At 34.5% G+C, this 23,859-nt stretch overlaps 3 protein-coding genes and 3 non-coding genes across 6 annotated transcripts; 4 read left to right on the top strand and 2 right to left on the bottom strand.

Annotated features, from left to right (window-relative positions):
- Window positions 1–428: 428 nt before the first annotated feature.
- On the bottom strand, window positions 429–1,312 carry LOC135677746 (uncharacterized protein PHLOEM PROTEIN 2-LIKE A4-like). The gene is made up of 3 exons (XM_065190131.1): window positions 1,190–1,312; window positions 1,012–1,121; window positions 429–926 (listed from the first exon to the last, which is right to left on the bottom strand). The coding sequence occupies exons 1-3, from the start codon at window positions 1,229–1,231 to the stop codon at window positions 545–547; spliced, it is 534 nt and encodes a 177-aa protein (XP_065046203.1). The 5' UTR covers window positions 1,232–1,312; the 3' UTR covers window positions 429–544.
- A 3,316-nt stretch (window positions 1,313–4,628) lies between these two features.
- TRNAK-UUU (transfer RNA lysine (anticodon UUU)) lies at window positions 4,629–4,701 on the top strand. Its single transcript has one exon. It is a non-coding gene; the product is annotated as a tRNA-Lys (tRNA).
- A 94-nt stretch (window positions 4,702–4,795) lies between these two features.
- On the top strand, window positions 4,796–4,868 carry TRNAK-UUU (transfer RNA lysine (anticodon UUU)). The gene has a single exon. It is a non-coding gene; the product is annotated as a tRNA-Lys (tRNA).
- Window positions 4,869–4,962: 94 nt separating this feature from the next.
- Window positions 4,963–5,035, top strand: TRNAK-UUU (transfer RNA lysine (anticodon UUU)). Its single transcript has one exon. It is a non-coding gene; the product is annotated as a tRNA-Lys (tRNA).
- An 8,507-nt stretch (window positions 5,036–13,542) lies between these two features.
- LOC135676545 (myb family transcription factor MPH1-like) lies at window positions 13,543–16,466 on the top strand. The gene is made up of 5 exons (XM_065187862.1): window positions 13,543–13,758; window positions 14,113–14,189; window positions 15,482–15,642; window positions 15,726–15,828; window positions 15,905–16,466. Exons 1-5 carry the CDS (start codon window positions 13,635–13,637, stop codon window positions 16,112–16,114), a joined length of 675 nt encoding a protein of 224 aa, XP_065043934.1. The 5' UTR covers window positions 13,543–13,634; the 3' UTR covers window positions 16,115–16,466.
- Window positions 16,467–16,588: 122 nt separating this feature from the next.
- Window positions 16,589–20,837, bottom strand: LOC135676544 (uncharacterized protein At4g15545-like). The gene is made up of 10 exons (XM_065187861.1): window positions 20,385–20,837; window positions 20,210–20,278; window positions 18,332–18,385; window positions 18,187–18,253; window positions 18,012–18,086; window positions 17,653–17,913; window positions 17,536–17,581; window positions 17,381–17,459; window positions 17,147–17,264; window positions 16,589–16,901 (listed from the first exon to the last, which is right to left on the bottom strand). The coding sequence occupies exons 1-9, from the start codon at window positions 20,652–20,654 to the stop codon at window positions 17,172–17,174; spliced, it is 1,014 nt and encodes a 337-aa protein (XP_065043933.1). The 5' UTR covers window positions 20,655–20,837; the 3' UTR covers window positions 16,589–16,901; window positions 17,147–17,171.
- Window positions 20,838–23,859: the final 3,022 nt, after the last annotated feature.

Raw genomic sequence — 23,859 nt, 5'->3', positions numbered from 1 at the left:
GCTCCAAATTTGAATTGGGTTGGGGCCTATAAATACCCCACCCATTCAGCACTGAAAAGATATAGACCTACACCGAATTCTTGATCTTTTCTGTGATTCTAAGAGCTCAAATTTGTGTAAAGTCCTAAAGTTCTCCTCTTTCTGTTCTTCAAGTTTTGAGTTGTAAAGAGAGGAGAGAAAGGTCCTGTAAGGGTTGTCTCCTGAGCCCATCAAAAGGAAGGTTGTCTTACCTCTTATTTAAATACTACTATGATTTTCTTGATCGAAATTATTCTTTTTAATTACATCATAGTATTTTATTTTTATCATTTGCTTGCTCCTTCATCCCCAATAATTTCTAACATTCACTACCTATTCTTATTCTTAGTGTTGGATGAAAAAATAATTTATACAATTCTCATTCTTCAGTTCAACCAAACACCACCATATCAAGTCTCTGAATTAATAACAACTATATTATCATTATTTGATGTCCATGAGATGCATCAAATTTATTCAGATATAACATGGCTCCAGGTTTGGTGGATCCTAACACGCAAGTGATCTAAGCAGGGGTAGCAGAAGGTTTGGCCCTGATGGTGACTCCCGCAAGAAGCATGCCACCCTTCCACTTCTGGCTCTCGATCTCATACATGCCGAACTCAACCTTCCCACCAGTCTCTGTCGATGAGCTGAACTCCCCACCATGGATCTCACGCCACCCTTTGCTTCTTCTTTTGCTGTCCGACTCCATCACTCGGGATATCTCCTTCCTCTGCCCTTCCGGGGTGACAAGGCGGAAGGTGACAGGGACTCCGTTCCACCCGAAAGCATCATCCTTGAACTTGATGTGGTAGATTATCTCATAGGTTTGGGGTTTCGCCAGCTCCAGTGTTCCTGTTGCTTCAAGCCAGCACACCTGATTGAGATCTGCCGCAGTGCCAAAGCTACATGACATCCAAGAAAACAAGTGAATGAGTGATGGTGTAAAGAATGAGAAGGCTAATCGTTGGGCGTTGTTGGTATATATACGATGGTTTTTCCGTGGAAACATCAGTCCAGTTCCAAAATCTCTTGTCGTCAACCCAAGCTATTTGCATGTCTTTTGCTGAGATGTGAAGTCTGTCTTTGCCTGTCTCATCCTGCTCAAGAAAGATTAAAATCAGAAGAGAAAGAGAAATATGAGATGATGGGGAACAGCAGCAATTACCGTAGGTGAGTGGGCGTGGTCGTCCCCTCCCTCGTGGCTCATCTCTGCTCGTGCCTTCCGCCCTCCTCTCTCGGCACTGCACTACTCCCTGTGCACTCGACGGCTTACAGATATAGAACAAAAAAGAGAAACTGGTGGTTAAGATTTAAAGTATTATCTTTTCAGATTTTTATTTTTTTTATTTTTTTAATAAATTGATTAGATAGAATTTTAGATATAAGGATCCATTAGTTTATATCATTATTCTATATTTATAAATAAATAGTATTTACATTCATTCAAATACGAAGTCTGAGTTTCCGTAGTTCAAGATCTTGTAATTATTTATCTTCCTGAGAAGTTTAATATAAATTTTTTAATTTTTAATTTTGGTTTTCTTTCTATTTAGTTTGATCTTTGTCAGTAATATCTTCATACCACTATTTGAGAAAGGATTACACTTATATGATCTTTTTATTTCTTCATATGATATTAAAGCCCTATGGATGGTAATATGTATTTCAATATATCTTTAATAAAAAACAATTTTTTTTTACTATAGATTATAATAGTCGAGTTGATGGGTTTAGTATTAAAATTTTCAATCGGTCTAACTATAAGATCTTAGAGACTTATTTGGAGTTATATCTCATAGGAGAAAATCTATGGGGATGTAGTTGGTAGCAATGCAACAACAACACCAAATGCTACAAATAGAGATATCATGAAGAGATAAAAAATATTAAATAGAAAAACTAAATTTGTGTTAAAGATATTTATCTCTTTGAACATATTATTGGTCGCAAGTTTGCTTTAGAAATTTATATTACTCTTGTTGTATTGCTTAACAAAAAATATATGGCTCGACTTTAATATTTAAAGAATGATTTATAAATACTATCCAAGATGATCTTTCAATTTCTCAATATTTTTTGAAGATTAAAAATTTATATTCAGAGATATCACTCTTAAATTTAAATAGGTTTATTTCTAATATATGAATAAAATATTATATTATTCATGATCTTTAAAAAAAATATTATTTATGTTACATCTATTTAACGATGGGTTTAACAATCATCCTTAGAAAATCTTCTTACTTCTTAGGAATCCATAACTTGTCAAATGATCAAAGTCTCTACTTTAAAAATAAGAAAAAGGATAATGATAAAAATAAAAAGAAGAAGAATGATGTTAACAACAAACTAATGTCTTCTTCGAATAATAGTATAAATCAAAAGAAGATCAAGTGTTATAGGTATAGCAAGTCATGTCATATCAAGAAAAAATATTATGTTAAAATTAAAAATTATAAATAAAAAAGATTGTATATATGAAGAAGATTGAGATAAATATTTTATGATTAAAACTACTATAGTAGGGGCTATGATATCTATCAACTTCGAACATGACTAGTGATTGTACCAAATTTTTATCAATATAAAGATAATGATATAATTATTATGATAGACAATGCTATTTACCAAGTGGAGAATGAATGTACAATCATAATCTTAGATAAAGATAATGATATTATTATATTAAAGAGTGTGTACTATATTTCAAGTATGAAAAAAAATCTCTTTTTTGTTAAGTTGATATTAAAAATTATATTCTTTTTTGTCCTAACGAAGTTAAGCTTCAGCACTATAATTTGATACTTGTTACAAGTGGGTTGAAGATTCTAGGAGAACCTTTAGTTCTGAAGTCAAGATAATATCTATCGGGATGGTGATTAATCTAACAGCTAATCTTAGATAGAAAATTTGACAACCTAAAGAATGCCTTTTTCTCTGCTAAAATTGATAAAATTATTTATATGAAATAACCACCGAGGTATAATCTATTTTTAAACCAAATTATATTTATAAGTTCAAGAAGGCCTTATGGGTTAAAGTAAGCTCCTAGAGTATGGTATAAAAAAAAGTTACTCAATACTTATATTTTTATGATTATTTTTCTATTTATTCAAATTCTATGTTATTTACAAATAAGCAAAGAAGCATACATGTTATTGTTTTTTATATGTGGATGATATAATCAACACTAGTAATGACAAAATAGAGATTTCAAAGCTTCATGATCCTTCTACTTGATTTTAAATAAAAGCCTTGGGGAGAGCTTAATATTAGTTTTTTGTCTAGAGGTAAAGAATACATATTTATCTCTGAAACAATTTATGCAAAGAAAATTATTGAAAGATTTTAAATTAACAAAAGTAAGAAGGTATAAACTTTACTTATGCAAATAAAAAACTAAGTTATAATAATAAAGGTTTTTTTACCATCCATTTTTCGTGCTCGAAGTCTCATATACTTAACAATTTTAAAACTAGATATTACATTTTCGTTTGGTCTTATAAGTCATTTTAAGACAACAAAAAAGAATTTTAAAATATATGAATTCTACTCTTAATTTAAGATTATTCTATAAGAAGAGCATTTATCTTGAATTGCATGTTATGCAAATACTGAGTTGAGAGAGAGGTGATTTGGATAATCGTATACTTACTACTCAAGAATATATTTGGTTACGACATTTGATCAATGATGTTTATTATTAAATTAACAAACTAATTATTTGTCAACGTGATAATCAAAGTATCTAAAATTGGCTCAAATTTAATTTATGATGGAAGAATCAAGCATATCGAAATCGAATATTATTTTATCTAGGAAAAGGTGTTTCAAAAAATAATTGGAAGTCATGGAGTTCAAAAACAAAGATAACAAATATCATTTTATTTGATTTAATCTCGAGCTAACAAATCCCTGACGTCTCCCATTTGAGAAAGACTGCACTCACATACGATTGTTTTATTCTTCGCAAATGTGAGAGAATAACTTTCTTAAAGAAGGATGCGGATCGAAACGCTGCAACAACGTGGACGAGCTTTCAACACTTGCATACGAAAGCTGCTTTGGTGAGTGGAAGGATTGCGGTGAACATTATCGAAACGCAAAAGACCCGCAAGTGTTGTTTATTCGGATGACGGCCGGCCGACAAGAACTCAGCTTTAGTTGCAGAAGGAAGCATCATTCTTAATTTCTTGTGGGATTTCGATAGCCACTATTGAAGAAGGAACATATAAACAACCTCTTATCGTGAGTGTTGCTAACACATATGTTATTTTTCTAAACCAAAATCTTATTAATCTCTAATCGTAAATCTCAATCTTCATATCACTTTCTCCGTCATATAAAAATAATTATATCAGAAATATGAATTTTTTGGGGCCATGATTTAAGAATTTTGTGGTGGGTCGGAGATAAAAGAAGAGAGCTAATGGAATCGGAATTCTGTGCCCACTGCCTATTCTCTTGACGAACCAAAGCAAAAGACGTGTCTTTGTCTGTCACATGAACGAATCTCGAGACACATTATATGTGAGGAGACTTCTTCTTGCTCTCAAATTAAAATAAATTTTATTATTTCTTGATTATCTTTTCTTTACCATACGGCCGTCTTAGCTCAGCCGGTAGAGCGCGTGGCTTTTAACCACGTGGTCGTGGGTTCGATTCCCACAGACGGCGTTCCTTTCCTAAAAGTACTTCTTATGTTTTAATATTTAAAATAGTTTTTAAAAATAAAATTAATAATTAAATTAAAGGAAACAATAAATCCACCGCCGTCTTAGCTCAGCCGGTAGAGCGCGTGGCTTTTAACCACGTGGTCGTGGGTTCGATTCCCACAGACGGCGTTCCTTTCCCAAAAGTACTTCTTATGTTTTAATATTTAAAATAGTTTCTAAAAATAAAATAAAAATCCAAATTAAAGAAAGCAAATAATCCACCGCCGTCTTAGCTCAGCTGGTAGAGCGCGTGGCTTTTAACCACGTGGTCGTGGGTTCGATTCCCACAGACGGCGCGCATTTGCTTAAATATTTTTAATATTATTTAAAAATAGTTTTCCCACATACCGCCTTTTTTTATAGATTATTTGATATTCGAAACAGTATATTTAATTTAATAATAAAAATAATAAAATTAAGTGGGAGACTTGAAAAAGGTATTTATTATTCTAATATAAATATATTTTAAGTATAATTTTTATCCTATTGAAATATATTTTGATAAAAATCCAAACTATTGTTTGAAATCAAAATTAAGTGGGGATAGATAGTTAGGGGACTTTAAGTTGATCATTTATAGCTTAATGCCAAGAGTCACGGTGAGTCTTTTGAATCATGACACTCAGATCCCCATAGAAATAGGCCATCCATCAAATTTTGGCAAAAGAATATTATTTTCTCAATTAAAACCTGATATGAAAATTATTTTCTAATCATATATATGCACAGTTAGGATCTCTTCTCAAGTATAACCCATGCACACACACTCACAAAATATTTCATTTCTCTTATATCATCGACATATATACTCACAAAATATTTCATTGCTTTTATATCATCGACACACATTTACAAAATATTTCATTTCTCGATGATAATATCATTGACACACACTCATAAAATATTTCATTTCTCTTATATCATCGACACACATTCACAAAATATTTCATTTCTTTTATATGATCGACACACACTTATAAAATATTTCATTTCTCTTATATCATCGACACACACTCATAAAATATTTCATTTCTCTTATATCATCGACACACACATTCATAAAATATTTCATTTCTTTTATATGATCGACACACACTCACAAAATATTTCATTTCTCTTATATCATTGATTCTAATTTGAGCTCAGAGGGGCTTCATCTAAAATCTCATCATGCTTCATCAGTAGCCCATCTGACCTCCCTGAAAGCATTTGAAGCTTTTTCATGTTTGTAAGAGAGTTTAAGACAGCTTTACCTTACAGAGTCATATATAGCTTTATGTCACTGAATGAAATAGCAATCATTATGAAGGTAGAAAGTATATGACATGTGATGATACCACCATCACAAGAACCACTCAAGTACTGAAGTCCAACAAATATATCATCAGAATCAATAATTTGTGGAGGACGCATGTCAAGAGAAATCTGGAACTCAATTACCATTGCAGTGCTGATAGTATATTTTGGTGGACAAGGTCATCTGGGCTGCTGTGTGTCCAAATTGTTGAGATTTGATTTATAGTTATCTTGATAGTTATCATGATCTAGTAATTATATGGTGGTTTTAATAATTATCTCAATCATGATCTAGTAGTTATAGGATAGTTACCACTAGGTCCTATAAATATGACCATAGTTCATGAAGCAAGAGATATAGAGAGTCTGTACACTTGGGAATATCTTGTAAATGTTCTCATCAATCCTCCTATTTTTAATACTACAATAGTATTCTATTTTTTCCTTGCTCCTCCATCCCAACATTTGTGGTATCAGAGCCTAGTTTTAATCTTAACTAGGCATTATGACTTTCAATGATAATTCTATGTCTCAACCCCTTATCCCCATCTTCTCGGGCAAATGTTATGAATTTTGAAGTATCAAGATAAAGACTCTATTCAAGTCTCAAGATCTCTGGGACTTAATAGAGAATAGATATGTGGATCCAGATAACGAAATCAGGCTGAGGAAGAATAGAAAGAAGGACTCAAAGGCATTGTTCTTCATTCAACAAGCTGTACATGAGATAATTTTCTCAAGAATTACAGCAGCGACAACCTTAAAGCAAGCTTGGTTGATACTTTAAAATGAATTTCAAGGCTCATCAAGGGTGATTATGGTAAAACTTCAAACCCTTCATCGTGAGTTTGAAATTTTGTTCATGAAAAGCAATGAATCGGTACAAGATTTTCTTTCTCGAGTGATTGAAATTGTTAGTCAAATGAAATCTTATGGTGAACATCTTTCTGATCATATAATTATTGCAAAAATTTTGAGAAGTTTAACACCAAAATTTGATTATGTTGTTGCCGCAATTGAAGAGTCAAAAGATTTATCTATATATTCATTTAATGAACTAATGGGTTCCTTGCAAGCACATGAAGTAAGGTTGAACAGGTCACTTGAAAAAAGTGAAGAGAAAGCATTTCAGGTTAAGGGGGAGTCTTCTATTTCAAAAGAAGAGGACGTGGCAGAGGAGGATTTCGTGATAGAAGAAATGGAAGAAGAAGAGAAAGATGACACTTTGATGGGCATGATGAACAAAGGCAATCAAATTATGATCAAAAAAATTACAAGAGTGGAATTCAATGTCATTATTATAAAAATTTTGGTCATATGAAGGCAGATTGCTAGAAAAAGAAAAACAAGCAAGCTATGTGGAAGAAAATAAAGAAAATAGTCAGTTGTTTATAACTCATTCACAAGTTCATGATATCTCAAATAATATTTAGTTTCTGGATAGTGGATATTCTAATCATATGTCAGGCATAAAATCAATATTTAGAGATATTGATGAAACTCACAAGTTGAAAGTTAGACTTGGAGATAACAAGCAAATCCAAGTTGAAGGAAAAGGAATAATTGAGGTAAAGATAAATCAAGGGAAGGTAAAATACCTTGATAATGTTTTTTTTGTTCCTACTTTATCACATAACTTGTTGAATATTATACAATTGATAGATGATGGATATTTAGTAATATTTGATGATAGTTCATACACTATTAAAGATAAAAAATCTGGTTTAATTACATAAATGTTTGCATGATGCAAAATAAGATGTTTCCACTTGATGTGTCAAATATTAAAAGGCATGTGCTTGTCGCAACTCAAAAGAATGAGTCTACCTTATGACATTTAAGATATGGACACCTTAACATTAAGGATTTAAGGTTATTAAGTCAAAAAGGAATGGTTTTCGGATTGTCTAAAACTAATATACTTGATGTATATGAATGATGGGCAAACAAAGTAAAAAATCATTTCCTATTGGAAAAGCATGGAGAGCATATAATTGTCTTGAATTAATTCATGCTGACTTATGTGGACCTATAAATATAAAATCATTTGATGGAAGTCAATATTTTTTATTATTTACTGATGATTATAGCCGCATGAGTTGGGTATATTTTATGAAACTAAAATATGAAACATTTGATAATTTTTGAAAATTCAAGGCACTTGTAGAAAGGCAAAGTGGTAGATATATAAAGACACTTCGAACAGATAGAGGTGGTGAATTTTTATCTAATGAGTTTAATTCTTTTTGTGAAGAACATGATATTTATAGAGAATTGATAACACCATATACACTGGAGCAAAATGGTGTAGCTGAACGTAAAAATCGGATTGTCATTGAAATGGTAAGAAGTTTGTTTAAAGGAAAACAAATTTTAAATCAGTTTTGGGCATAAGCAGTTGCAATAGCAGTTTATTTGTTGAATATTTCACTAACAAAGGCTATTATGAATCAAACTCCTTTTGAAGCTTGGTATGGTATAAAAATAAGTGTTAGACATCTAAGAATTTTTTGTTGTATTGCTTATGCTTTGGTGAATTCACAAAATCATCACAAGCTTGATGAAAAATCTGAAAAATATATTTTAATTGGTTATTCCTTACAATCAAAAGCATATCGATTATATAATCCTATTAGTGGTAAAGTTATTATTAACAAAAATATTATGTTTGATGAAAAGGTGAGTTGGAATTGGGAGACCAATAAAGGTGGAACACAAATGCAAATTCCAGCAGAACTAGATACTCCGCAGAATCAAATGATAGATCTTGCTCCAATAAGTTCATCATCAACCTCACCCAATAGCAGTTCAAATTATGATTCCTTAAATGAAACCCCTCCAAGAAATTTCATATCACTAACAGAAATTTATGACTCAATATTTGCTTTATTTATTTCAGATCCAATAACTTTTGATGAAGCAGTTGAAAAAGAGGAATAGAGAAAAGCAATGAAGGAGGAAATCAAGTCAATTGAGAAGAATGAAACTTGGAAGCTAATGGATCTACCGAAAGAAAAAAAAAACCTATTGGGTTAAAATGGGTGTTTAAAACAAAGTTTAATGCAGATGGAAGTATCCAAAAGCATAAGGCACGGCTTGTAGCAAAAGGATATTTACAGTAACAAGGTATTGATTTTGATGAAATTTTTTCTCTGGTTGCTAGATTTGAAACCGTGAGAACTTTCTTAGCTTTAGCTGCTTACTTAAGTTGGCTTGTTTATCAATTTAATGTAAAATCTATGTTTTTAAATGGAGATTTACACGAAGAGATTTTTGTTACTCAACTTAAAGGTTTTTTGGTTAAAAGACATGAAGAAAAGATGTATAAACTAAGAAAAGCTCTTTATGGGCTTAAATATGCTCCAAGGGTATGGTACAGTAAAATTGATTATTATTTTCTTCAAAATAGATTTAAGAGGAGCAATAATGAACCTACTATTTATCTAAAGAAGGAAGGTGAATATAATATTTTAATGGTTTGCCTCTATGTTGATGATATTATATATATGGGTTCATCTAATTCTTCTATAGCAGAATTTAAAAAATACATGATGAATAGTTTTGAAATGTTAAATCTAGGTCTACTGCACTATTTTTTTGGTTTGGAAGTGAAGCGAGGATCAGATGAAATTTTTATTTCACAAAAAAGTATGCAATGGACCTACTCAAAAAATCTAACATGATTAATTGCAAAGCTGCAGCAACACCCATGAATGTAAATGAGAAATTGAAACTTGAAGATGGTATAAGTCTGACAAACGCAAGATACTATAAAAGTTTGGTTGGAGGTTTGTATCTAACTCATACTCGACCAGATATTACATTCTCTATTAGTGTAGTATCCAGGTTTATGCATAGCCCAAACAAACATCATCTCGGAGCTATTAAAAGAATTCTGCGTTATATTGCTAGAACTACAGATTATGGTATTTGGTATTCTCATAATTTTAATTGTAAATTATCTAGTTTCACTGATAGTGATTGGGCAGGAGCTTTAGATGATCGAAAGAGTACTTCAGGCAATGTTTTTAGTCTCGGATCGGGAGCTATATCTTGGAGTTCTAAAAAGTATGTCGACAATGGAAGCAGAATATGCAGTCGCAGCATTAGTAGTTTGTCAAACAATATGGCTTAGAAGACTTCTTGAAGATCTTCATCAAGAACAAAAAGAAGCAACAGAAATATTTTGTGACAATAAAGCCACAATTGCAATGATGAAGAATCCAATGTTTCATGGAAGAACGAAGCATATAGAGATATGCTATCATTTCATCCAAAATCTTGTAACAAGTGGAGTCATAACAATGAAGTATTGTGGAACAAATGAACAAGTTGCAGATATCTTCACCAAGTCACTTCCAATTCAAAAGCATATTTATTTCATGTCCTAAATCGGTGTATGCAACTATGAATCAAGGGGGAGTGTTGAGATTTGATTCATAGTTATCTAGGTAGTTATCATGATCTAGTAGTTATAGGGTGGTTTCAATAACTACCTCAATCATGATCTAGTAGTTATAGAATGATTACAACTATGTTATATAAATAGGATCATAGTTCATGAAGCAAGAGATATAGAGAGCATATGCACTTAGGAATATTTTGTAAGTATTTTTATCAATTTTTTTATTTTTAATATTATAATAATATTCTATTTTTTCCTTGCTCCTCCATCTCGAACGCAAATCTCTGTTGACGTAATTGAAGTTTCTGTATCACAAGGCTTCTTTTTTTTTTTTTTTGTCTCTATTGAGTTTTTTCGCCGAGAATAAATTATGCTCTATGATCAATCAATGTTGCTTGCACTCTCCAACTATTGTAGTCAATGTTCTAAGCCAACACAGCACAAAGCACTGTACTCCCAAACAAAATGTGCCATCTGTTTAACTACATCACTATCCTGGACAAGACCGAAATAAGGTCGGTAAAAGGAGGCCAGTGGAGATAAGAGTTGGGTCTTCCACCATCAGTTCGTGCCGCCATTGCTCCTTTTAAGTAGAATGAAATAAGGTCAGTGAGGATGTGAAAGGTGGTGGTTTTACTGGTTGGTTAAAGATGCCAACATGTTGTAAACGTGTGTATGATTGCTGAGTTGGACATATTTGCCTAACCTTGTTGAACTCTTCCCAAGCCGACGACAAGTAGCTGAAAGCTGACAAGCAGTGCAAGAAAGAGAGGCTGTCATTCCATGAGCATGCATGACCGACATGCAGTGGTCTCCTTGGAGTCTTGTTAAGCTAAACCAATCATCGTATTATATGTAAGCTTATATCGAATGTTATCTACCGAAAAGTTCTTATTATACATCATGCAAGCTCAAGTGGTAGATTTCTGCTGCATATTATAATCTCTCAGAGCCCGGAGAATGTTCAAGGGAAAATGATGAGGAGTTTCACTTGGATCATGAGGTGAATCATTCAAGTTTAGCTTCCCAATTTTAAAAGCTTTAAGTACTAGTCAACATTCAGCACTGGAAAGATATAAAGAAAGAAAGAAAGAAAGAAAGAAAGAAATACCAGAATCAGTACCAACTTCTTTGTTGCTATTACATCTAAAGTCTAGCTTGGTCAAGAACAGTGGCTAATATATTTCTCCTTTTTAGCCAAAAAAACAATGATTCGTCACGTTATTATGATATCCAAGAAGAACATTCTATCAATAAGACACCTAATTATCCACAACTATTTATGGTCGTAGGATTAACGTCTTATTCTAAACTCTTCTTGAATCAATATTAATTTAATCATCAGAGGACTTTTATCGAATGCATCCCTAACACGACTTTATAGAATCATCCAAAGTAAAATTGAAATAATCCGATTATATTTTACTCCAAAAGAGTTTTTCATTCGACCAAATCGACTAATATCGTTCCGCAAGTAGAGTTGGTGAAGTTGACAATAAAGATTGGCCATCACACATAGCTACTTTGAAGTTGTCAAGTTGCTATGATCTACCATTTCCCAACAATCCTCCTTCAAAGTCATCATGCATACTTGAAACTTGATTCTCGACTACAACTTCTGCACCTTTGACTAATGAAGTCTCTCAAGAATTTGTACTATTAAAAAACAATCTCTAGAATTTGCACCACACAACATACATTTCTAATGCTTCATTAATTCCTTCGTATCTATCAACCCATTTCTTGGTCACTTCCCAAGCATGACTTGGTAACCCATCCTGTACGGGGTTGGGACTTTTGAGCCGCCCTAATCCTTATCTTTTACGGACTGCTTTGGTTCCATTTGCTGCTGATCCCACACGTGTGAATGTGGCGAATATTGTCGAAAGCAGAAGACGACAGCTAAATGTGAAAGGTGGTAACGTGGACCTTCTTATGCTCCTCTCGCTTGTTTTCTTCTTCCTCATTCTTCTAGTGGAGAGAATGCATAGGAAGGCTAGGAGTTCGGGACACGGCAAGGAAACCGACCGGTGCAGAAGTAGGCACCGACTGTACTTGACATGAGAGATAATGAATGCAAGGATGAGAGTTTGGTGCCCGTTGGCTTACCCCAAAGGCTTCATTCATGTGCGTGCAATCGCACCTCGACCTATGTCAAGGAGAGATTAATGGCTGGCTACAAGACAGCTTTGGCCTTTTGGCCTGTAGTACATCGAGAGTGGCTACAAGTAGCCGCAGCATGTCATATATGACGAAACGTTCATGTTGGATCTAATTCTAGTTGTTCTTGCGGGATATTTTAGGATCTGTATTCGAGAGTGATACTTTGTGATGGAGATGGCTACTGTCAATGTGAAATGCTGCCGCTGCATTTAATTCTTTGGAGGAATATATGTATATTCTTGACAGCAATTGGTGTCCTGTCCTCTCACATGGTTTCATTTCAACCACAAAGCCTCATAAAGTTCTCGATCATACTTGCACTCGGACAACATCTCTACATCCATATAAGTTTGACACCTTGGCCTCAAAATGATCGATTGATCATGAAACTATTACGATCAAAGGTTCGCAATGTCATATATCGATTAAGATTTGGAACAATACTAATACAATTTTTCGTAGATCATTGTATGATCTTAAAAATCAAGATTCGTAATTTTGTATACCGACAATGTATTAGTCAGGGCTTGGACTATCGATCCGTACTAGTATCTAGAAAAAGGAAACCCAAAATAATTGAGAAAACAAAAAGTAAAAAAGAAAACCTAATACAAGTCATTTACCACATAGTAAATGATAAATACCATCTGTACCAAATTGTATTGCTAACCATCACTGAAACCTACGATTAGGGTTGGTGTAGAGATGATTCATGGTGCATGAAATGTGCTCTACAAGCATCACAAGGTCTTCATTATGTCATGCATGTCGTAAGGTTGTATCCTAGTGTACGACAACCCTACATTTTTCTCAAGAACAAGCACATGTTCCTCAGACCAGAATTTTGCGCAGCTTTGGTTTTTTGGAGAGACGTGAGCACGTTTGAGTGGACCAAATCACAAGAGCTTTACCTACAAATACACGTTACCAAGTAAAGAGTTTGTCACGGACTACTACTGTGGATAGAGTAGCAGCGGAACTTGTTTTGCACCACCAGCTTCCCTGAGGCAAAACCACGGGTTAGGATCGAGATGATATGCTTCGGAACAAGAGGAGTGAGACGGTACAACAGATCTCAAACACCTCGTATTCGTTGGACAGAGGAGCTTCATCGCCTCTTCGTCGAAGCTGTCGACAAGCTCGGTGGACGAAACAGTAAGTTCTGAATGCCCTAATGCTTATCTCTCTCTCTCTCTCTCTCTCTCTCTCTCTCTCTTCCATCCATCTTCCATTAGATTGTTTCTTTCGGTACACAACCCTAAAAAGCTGGTTAAAGTGGAAGAAGATGACGAAGCAATTATTTATGTGTAAGGTTGATAACGATCATGATCATATGAGTTTATCTTCATTATTATGATATGGTAGATGATGGGAAATTTGCATGTAATCGATCAAAGTGATAATAACATCAAGAAGCACCAGAGAGAAAAAGAGCAGCGAATGAGATGTGGAGGAAATTAACTGTGAGCACTGTTTCTGATTTCAATTCCTTTGTGATTGTTATTGCAGAAGCGACTCCAAAGCAAATCTTACAGCTGATGGGCGTCGATGGACTCAGCATATCTCATGTTAAAAGCCACCTGCAGGTATGTTTTCTGTCCTTTGACTGCAAAATAAATTGGAACATGAAGTCATAAACACAATGATCACGATATAGAGATTAAATGGAAATGTTTGGATAAATTCCAGCTTGATTAGTGCCAAAGAGTTTTAGTGTTTGAGATTCCTTCACCTCTTTCGTTTTTTTTATTTTCTTTCTCAACCAGTGATATTAAAATAGTTAATTCTCAATAGTTGTCAATAGTAAACAACTTTCCTTCTCTGGATTATCCTTGAAAATCCATTTTAGATCAATTGATTGTAGGACTCATTAGTTAGGGTTGGAATTATTCTTATTGTATTGTTTTGTTTTCATTAAAGAAACTCCAGTAAATATTAATCTTAAAAGGTCCCTAATGCCTTTCCATCAACCCATTCTATTAGATATATATATATATATATATATATATATATATATATATATATATATATATATATATATATATATATATATATATATATATATATATTGATATCATGCTTTCAGCTATAGTGTTGCACCAAAAATGTAATAAATGGCATGAAGTTTGGAACATTCAAGGCATACATCAAAATTCTTATTGAACAAGCATTCAACACTACATCTCAGGTTCATATTTGGGAGTCAGCAGTGTGGAATAGACTGGATGAAGCTTTTTTTTTTTTTTTTTCTTTCTTTTATATATATATTTGTTCCTCAATCAATTATCTTCTTTGTTTTTTTTTTTTCCTTTCTTTTCTATGACCTTTTTTTTGTCTATGTCTAGAGATCCATAGCCATGAAAACACTGACTGAGTTGTCATCATCTGGAGTAATTCAAAGTCTCAATTGGATATCAGTAACTAAACAAGTATTTCATAGGAAACCAATCAGCAAATAATCTAGGAAAAATTTTTGATCTAAAATATATTTACTTATTATCCACTCTTTTCTTCTGCACAGCAAACAAAAGGGTTCCTTGTTCTTTAGTGCAAATTTTTTTATGGACTCACAATATCCGCCACTGTGGGATTTCGGAAGCATATCATATGTTTTGTGACTCGAATCTTGATCTCGATTGTATTGAGAATATGTATTCTACAATTTCTCGATTTTATGTTTGATTCCTTTTTCATTGTTGTTCTAAATGCAACGCAATTATTAGTTCATCAAAAAACACCCTTTACTGATCCGTCTACTTGGAATCACACACTTCTCACGATGAAAGAAATGAAGTGCCTTAACCGAGAAAGTTCAGCAGTATCAGCAACAACACCACCATGCAACTCATTACATCTTCCTTTGCTGCTCTCCTGATAGATGTACAGAACTGCCAGCAGCCATGCCAACCTCCACGGCTTAGTGTCCGATGTAACCATGGGGAAGCGAAGGAGAGGAAAGCGCCACGGTCTCACCTGCTCGAACCATTGTGAAGACACGCACCACATCTCTGGATTCGATCCCGAGTACATGTTCCGAATGTGAGTGCTAAGTTCTCGTTCACAGTTCAGTATACATACTGTCCGGTCTTCAAGCTCCTCACACTTGGCTACGACTTCCACAGGCCAACGTTCGAAGAGATGCTAAGCCAGTGGGTCTCCAAGAGCAGAAACAGCCACCATAGTGGTGGATTGGTAGGAGGAGACGTATCGAGCCAAGATGACGAGGTTAACATCGACATAACTCACATGCAGTTTAAGTTCTGAATGCTATCGGATTAACTTGGCCGCTAAGATGTTGCAGATGGACTGCGAGCTGACTCTATCATCCTTCTACCTCCATGATCAGAAGCCGACAGTGAGAGAAGAGAATAGTGACTTGGGTTCGAGTATAGACTTCGATGCAACTGCTGCGGTTGCAGTTCCAAGTAGCACAAATGGCGATGGCTCCACCGACAACCTCAACTTGGAGCTGACCATCTCATCACCTGGTTCTGGCCAACTCATTTCGTAGTTGGACAAGGATCGAAGCAATGAAGACATAGCTGAGTAGAGATGATAGATCGATTGGGTGCACTGATGTCACAGCTTGTGCAGAGGAGCAAAGAGTAGTCATTAGCATACGAGGCTTGTTGAGTTTTGCACGGATCTTCATCTCATCGTTGAGTTTCTTGAAACCAAGTCAGCGACGTGTGCGAGAGAGAGAGAGAGAGAGAGAGGTCGGATTGTGGTCTTTGTACAGTTTCGAGAAACTTCTAAGATGCGGACACGAGAAAGAACTTACGTACTCGTGTGTTTATATATACATATATATATTTCTTTGTTGTCAGTACTGTTGTATGCAAGCATCCAATCATCGCTGCTTTTAGATTCGTGAAATTTAAGGATCTCAAAGCAACCTGTTCACGGGTCTCAGATGCAATGTTACATCTGTAACCATCCAATGCTAACTTGGAAGTATCATAAATAGGCTGATCACAAACACATATCCAGAAATATTGGCTTGTAAGGAAAAGGAATTGTCATTGCAATGAATCATACCTAACGACACATCCTTCAACGCAACATCTTTCTTACACTACATATACTTGCACAGTTAACAGGAAAATAATTCTCCCTTGAATGATAATCTGAATTCTTCTGTACAACAACATAATTTCCAGAACGGTTTGTCTTGTTGCAACAAATAAGAGCATGTCAATGATGGTTATTTACATGCCACCTGCAAGTCCAAAAAAGTGATGGCTCGGAGATCCCTCGTAGATGGTGTCCGTCTCTAAGATCGTTGAGTTGCACGACACCTGAAGTCAAAATGTATTACAAAAAATTTTTGTCAACAATGTATTATAAAAAGCTTTTGGTGTCAAACCATATCTTAAGCTCGAAAAGGTATCATATAAATTGATGCACCAACTAGTTACCGTAAGTTCAAAATCTTTATCAATAAGTTGGGAATAGAGATTGGAGGTACAAACAAAAATCCTTTGCACAAAATAGATTCAGAAAGTGCAAAATTCAACCAGGAGTTATCTAAGAACCAGAGTACCTGACTCCACACACCAAATGAAAATCTATGGTAGTGTACGATTTAACAAGCTCTGAAAGGAGATATAGAGATCCTTATGCTCTGTACCAAAAATCTCTTCTGCCTTAGCCAAAGTTTCCTTCATCGAATACAAGACAAGAGAGTGAGTATCTTGTGATCTACTGCTGAAAAAAGGGAGAAGCGTATACATAAGATCAGCTAATATAAGGAAAAAACCAATGCTGCAATACATACCTTGCGTGATTGTCTTTGAGCATTGAACTCCTTAACTATGGTCAAAAATGCTGCAAACTGCTCATATGAGAGACGGCTCCTACAATGAATAGGTAACTAGAAGAGTCAACAGGAGTGGCTTACTAGTGTCGAACAAACATCATAGAAGAACTAACCTGGCTTGACGGAAGATTTCCTTCCCAATTATACGAGGAGTATATCCTAAAACATCACAAGTTATAAAGTTGCACCATTGAGTTAATTGTCCTATCGTGACTACAGTGACTACTGACCTGGCATAGATTGCCTGTGAGGAGGAGAGCACGATGCAGATGATTGCTGACTCGAAGCATACCAATGTGACATGGAGCCACGCCCTTCAAGTTGAGGCTTTGATGGTGATGTTGCCTCAGACACAACTCTAGGTGATGATTCTGTAGTTGAGAATCCTCTAGGAGAATCATCAGCCAAAAAGAATTTTGGTGTGCTAGAGGGTGTTGGTCTTGGCGTGATGTACGGTGTGATAGAGAACTGATGCATGACATGCTTTGATCCTGTTAAAAAAAATTTCTTACATTTCATCAGGAACAAACAAGACATTCAAGTTTCAACAGTTGAACACTTATAACATAGTTTATGTCCAGATCGGTACCGTCTTGAGTTGAATCCCCTGTTTCTGCTGATCCATTAGCCACATCAGATCCAACGTGACTAATCGAATCGTCATCTTTGTTCCCAATTTCATAATGAAAATAAAAACACAATCATATAAAGCTTAGACAGTTAATATCAAACGGGGTAATCAAAATCTTTAAAGAAAAAGTTACCTCTCCAAGAAGAGATTCTAGCAATTGGTTGTTTATACATTTCATTATCAACTGCTTCTGATAGTTGCTAAATGTGAAGGAGAAGAAAAGAATTTAGAAGGGAAGTCAAGGAAAAATTTGTATGTATTGTATATTTTAAACTTACAGATAAATTGTCATCACTCAGTGACTTCACCAGGTGCCTCTTGAATGTCTCCAACTATAAAAAGAATTGCTTTAAGTCAGTATTAGACATTAGTAATTTCCCCTTTCACAAAATTGGAACTTCCAAGAAACAATCAATTCCATATATACAGGATAAACAGGATCGACCAGTGCCATAAATTGTAGAACTCTTCTCATGTTTGTGTGACTCAGAAGCTCAGAGCATTGCAGATGAAATAATAATACTGATGGGCTCAGGACAAGAAAGTATTGACAGGCACATATCTCTTATTTGTTATAAACGTATAGCGGCACTTGTAAAATGAACACTAGAAATTAATATATCAGATGAATTTAGCCATACTCCAATTTGCCACCGTGGAAGGTTTTATAAATAAACTCATTTGCGTAGCCACTATATCCTTGTAATAGCAAAAAGATCCCAGCTATTATCGCTTGCACTAAGTTGCTAATATCGCATATATTACCAGTAACATATTCATGTCAATTTTTATGGTGCTTTGATTGTTGACAATCAAGTTGTAAAACATAAGGTCTGGACTAAGCTAGCATCTCACCTTGTCGAACAGGGAAATCATGTGCCAAATTAACTAACCGCTTGCAGAGATAAACCTTGGAATGTTAATCAAACAGGTAAAAGCTTAAACCAACACATATAAATTTAGTACACGAACTGCTTAGACCAATGGATAATTGGAAAAAGACAAGTCTACTATATATGATAAATGGGCTACGGTTAAGGGATACTGCAGCCAACTGGCTTCCGCATGTGGAGTTCTCTTCTTTTCCTTTCATCTCGCGGGCTCCACCAATGTCTGCCAAAAGGAACTAGAGGAAAGAAGAAGAGGATGTCGAAGGAGATGGATGCAGCTATTTTTTATCGTTTTTCACAAAACAAATCGTCAATTCTTCGCTCTCTTTCTTTGTCTTTTTCTCATTTGTCAGTGCCACATGAATACCACATCATACAATGTACAGAAGTGAAAGAATCCAGTAAAACATAAGCAAAAAGTATATTAGGATTTATAAGTCTGATCCCCCACCAAAAGCTTTTCAAGAAAGAGTCTTACTTTAGTTTCATAGAATTATATAGATGTGAACTTAGCCACGAAGGACTGCCACCCTACTGTAAAAGAAACCCCAAATCTTCATTTGACAACCACTGGAATCAGCGTGACGAAAATTTAAATAATTATCTACTCTTTGTTAGCAGGTGCAAAGAAATGAAATGACGGATAATTTATACATGCTTTATATGTTTTGAAAGGTATGTTCATGAAAGACATTCACTCCAGAGGATATTTACGTTCAAATGAGGAATGTTTTAGAATCAAAGAAGCCTAATTTGTTGTATGAAGCCTGCTACTGCAATCACAGATCTCTGCAACTGGTCTGTAGCCGCAATATAATCTCACATGCACAGGAACAGAAGCCTAAATCCATAACTTGGAGTCTTTTTTATCTTCAACAAATTGAATCAGAACCCTAATTTCTAACAATCTGAATTCGATACTAACATGTCCAAATAAACATCAGCCGCAGAAAAGAAACATGAAAACTGAAACACCCCTTTTTTGGCCATTTAGTGCCTCTGTTTATGTTAAGCTCCTGATCACGACTTTGATGACATATCTGTAGCATGGTTTGCGTCCTCTGTTACGTAGCGGAATGGTATTCTTCTAAGTCATCAAGAAACTCGAGAGTAATTACCAAATGGATAATTATGATTACATGTGTGATATCAAGCTTAAGCATATCATAAATTTCCATCCGATCCTGCAAGTAATCTTTGAAATAAAATTGAAGACTAAGATGATAGCTAGCATGACTGATAGACTGGGGGGGAAAAAAGTCGCACCTTGGACAAGTATCTGGCCAGTTTCTTCGACGTCATATCGAGCGTAACACGTTCCTCACTAAGCGTAGCCTTCAATTGAATGTAACAAAAGAAAGCACCAACTACCAATCAATTCCAGACGACACCGAAAATGAGAACAAAGAGTTCAAACCGAATCAAACATCAAGCGCCTCACATTCTCCTCGAGCGTCGCCCTGAGGCGGGCATGGGACTCCTGGACCAATCGATCAAGGTGGTCGACCTTGTCCTGGAGCTCGTCGATCACCCGATCCCGATCAACGATCTTCTGCCGCAAGAGCCCGGCCTCCGCCTCAAGACGGGAGACACGTGAGGAGATCGCCATGGAGGTGATCCGCCTCGCGAGGTCGAGCTGGTCATAGGGGTCAACGGGAATCGCCGCGAGGATCTCGTCCGGGAGGTCGAAGTCCACGCCATCGGACGCCATCGCCGTGGGAGGAGACCAAACTAGACCCTAGAGATCGATCAGAAGAATGCTAGGGTTTGGGTTTGGAGGAGTAGGAGGAGGAGGAGGACGGAGGCCGAGCCAGGAGTCGTCTTCGATCCCGGTGGCGATCGCGAAGAGACGTGGGAGGTGTGGTTAGCAACCATTGGGTAAGAATAGCAGGTCTTCGTGCTGTCCTACCCGTCGAATCTACCTGTCTTGTTAAAGGATGAAACATGGGTCCCACTTTATCTGCCTGACACTATCGCTTTCCCCGATCAAATTAACCACTTCCAAATATGATTAATTTTGACACAGAAATTTTAGAAAAATACAAATTTTCAATATTCTAAATATCATAATAAGCAGGAAAATCTTGGTACAAAAGCCTAATTCCAACTCACATGTGATGAATATATATATATATATATATATTTATATATATATATATATATATATATATATATATATTTATATATATATATTTATATTTATGTATGTATGTATGTATATTATGTATGTATGTATGTATATATATACCTGTATATACATACATATATACATATATGTGTATACATACATACATATATATATACATACATACATATATATATATACATATATATATATATATATATATGTATGTATATATATATATATATATATATATATATGTATGTATATATATATATATATATATATGTATGTATATATATATGTATATATATGTATGTATAATATATATACATACATATATATACATACATATACATACATATACATACATATATATATACATACATATACATACATATATATACATACATATACATACATATACATACATATATATATGTATATGTATATATATGTATATATACATACATACATACATACATAAATATATATATATACATATATATATGTATGTATGTATATATGTGTATATATGTATTTATATGTATGTATATATATACATATATATACATACATATATACATATATATGTATATATATATTTATATATACATGTATATATATACATATATATACATACATATATATACATGTATATACACATATATGTATACATACACATGTATAAATATATGTATGTATATATATATATGTATGTATGTATATATATGTATGTATATATATATATATGTATGTATGTATATATATATATACATATATATTTATATATATATATATATGCATATATACATGTATATATATATAAACATACATATATATACATGTATATACACATATGTATACATACACATGTATATATATATATGTATGTATATATACATATATGTATATATATGTATGTATGTATATATATATATATATATATATATATATATATATATATATATATATATATATATATATATATATATATATATACATATATATATATATAGGTAGATCAAACGCAAGTGGACGTTAAACTGTTGATGGATGTTATTTCAAATGAGTTTGTAACATGATTGGACTGGGTCGGACCAAATGCCACGTGGCTGACTCGATCGATTGCGCGTCTCCAATCGAACAGCTACATTAGGTTGGGTCAGGCTTGGTTTGGTTCGTCCAAGACGCGGTTGAACCCCAAACAATTCATAATTAAGTTTAAGTTAACGGCTTCTTTTCCTCGCTCTCGACAAAGGCTCGCTTTTAGGGCCGCAGCGAGCGTGCGAGAACGAGAATGTGGGGGAGAGGGTGAGAGAATCGATTGAATGGGGTCCGAGGTGAGAGCGAATGGGGAATCGAGAGTAGGGTGTCTCGGTCCGGACCCCTCGAGAAGACGGACAATGGGGTTCGTTCCCCGGCTCGTTTCACGGCTCTGCTTCCAAATATTCGGCAGTCGAGGTGATATTTTTCATCCTTTGATGTTACACTGTTCTTTTGCTTGGACTGAAAATTTCATCCATTTAAGATTGCATTTGTTGGAGCTGTCGCATGCTTGGTAGTGTTAGTATATTTCTTTTGATTCAAGCAAATTTATTTTTTTCTTTACCTGGTTATGTTGCATCAAGAATGGTTTTCTTTGTTGTTTCTCTTGATTTGAACGTCTAGCCCGCTCTTGATACGGCTCTGCTTTCATGTCCACTTGTCAACGTATTTGTTGGAGTGGTGGTTTGCTTGATAGCGAGAAAGTTCCTTTTGTAAAGGTACGTTTATGTTGATTGGAGAGAAAAGCCCTTTCGTTTTTACTATCAAAATTTCCCAGTCTTAATTTATGATTTACATTGATTTTTTATTGTAGAAAAATGTTTTTTTTATATAATTTTGCTTCATGGAAGTGCCACTAATTACTGGAGTCTTTCTGGAATTATCTTGTCTTCCCTTCAGATTACTCAGTCGCCTATCACAATTTTATCAACCTTCAAACCTGACCCAATTCAAAATACCAGAATCATTGTTTATTGCTATAGCAACTATACTTATTGATAAAGGTAGCATACAGGATCTATATGATCAAAATATATTAGCCTTGTGAGAATTGGAACTTTCAATAAATGTGTGGCATCAATATGAAAAAACGGAATTAAAATCGGATTCTAATCTGCTCAGGGAAGTCCTTAAAGCTATAATAAACTTTAAAATTATTTGGCCAGTTTTTGATGTAACATTTAACCTTTCACTTTTTTCCATGTGTTTTCATAACTGATAATTTTAGTGTTAAGATTTGAACATGTTAAAATTTAAACTTCGACAAACCCACAAACATACTGCAACGCTCTTCTAGTCTTTAAAGCAATCAACTAGTATTTTATATCGTTCGAAGAGAAAAGAGAAATTGAAGCCTCTCTGCTGATAGTGGAGCCTGTATAATGAATGAAATTATGATCATGTGACAACCAGATATAGATCATGAAACCCTCCTCAACTAGGCTGGCTTTCTGTCATTATCGTTTAAGCATGAGTTGTAAGGTGTAGAAAAATGAGTTTGGCTTATAACACAAACCTAAAACAGTCAGGCAACGGCTTAATGACTGATGATATCATGGTTCAAAAGAAATCCATAAGTCAGAAACAATCCAGATGATTATCTTACGACAATAACATGATTTAAAATCTCAAAACACAAGGCATATAGGTTACCTGTTCCCAGAGCACTAAATCTGAGCAGATATTGTAATATTAACAGTTTGTATGTTTTGACGAGATTTAGCTACTTCTGGAAGGCACATATGCC

Source organism: Musa acuminata, chromosome BXJ1-6 (genome assembly GCF_036884655.1).
Source record: "Musa acuminata AAA Group cultivar baxijiao chromosome BXJ1-6, Cavendish_Baxijiao_AAA, whole genome shotgun sequence".
NCBI classification, from domain to species: Eukaryota; Viridiplantae; Streptophyta; class Magnoliopsida; order Zingiberales; family Musaceae; genus Musa; species Musa acuminata.
This window is presented reverse-complemented; position numbering and strand designations above follow the sequence as displayed.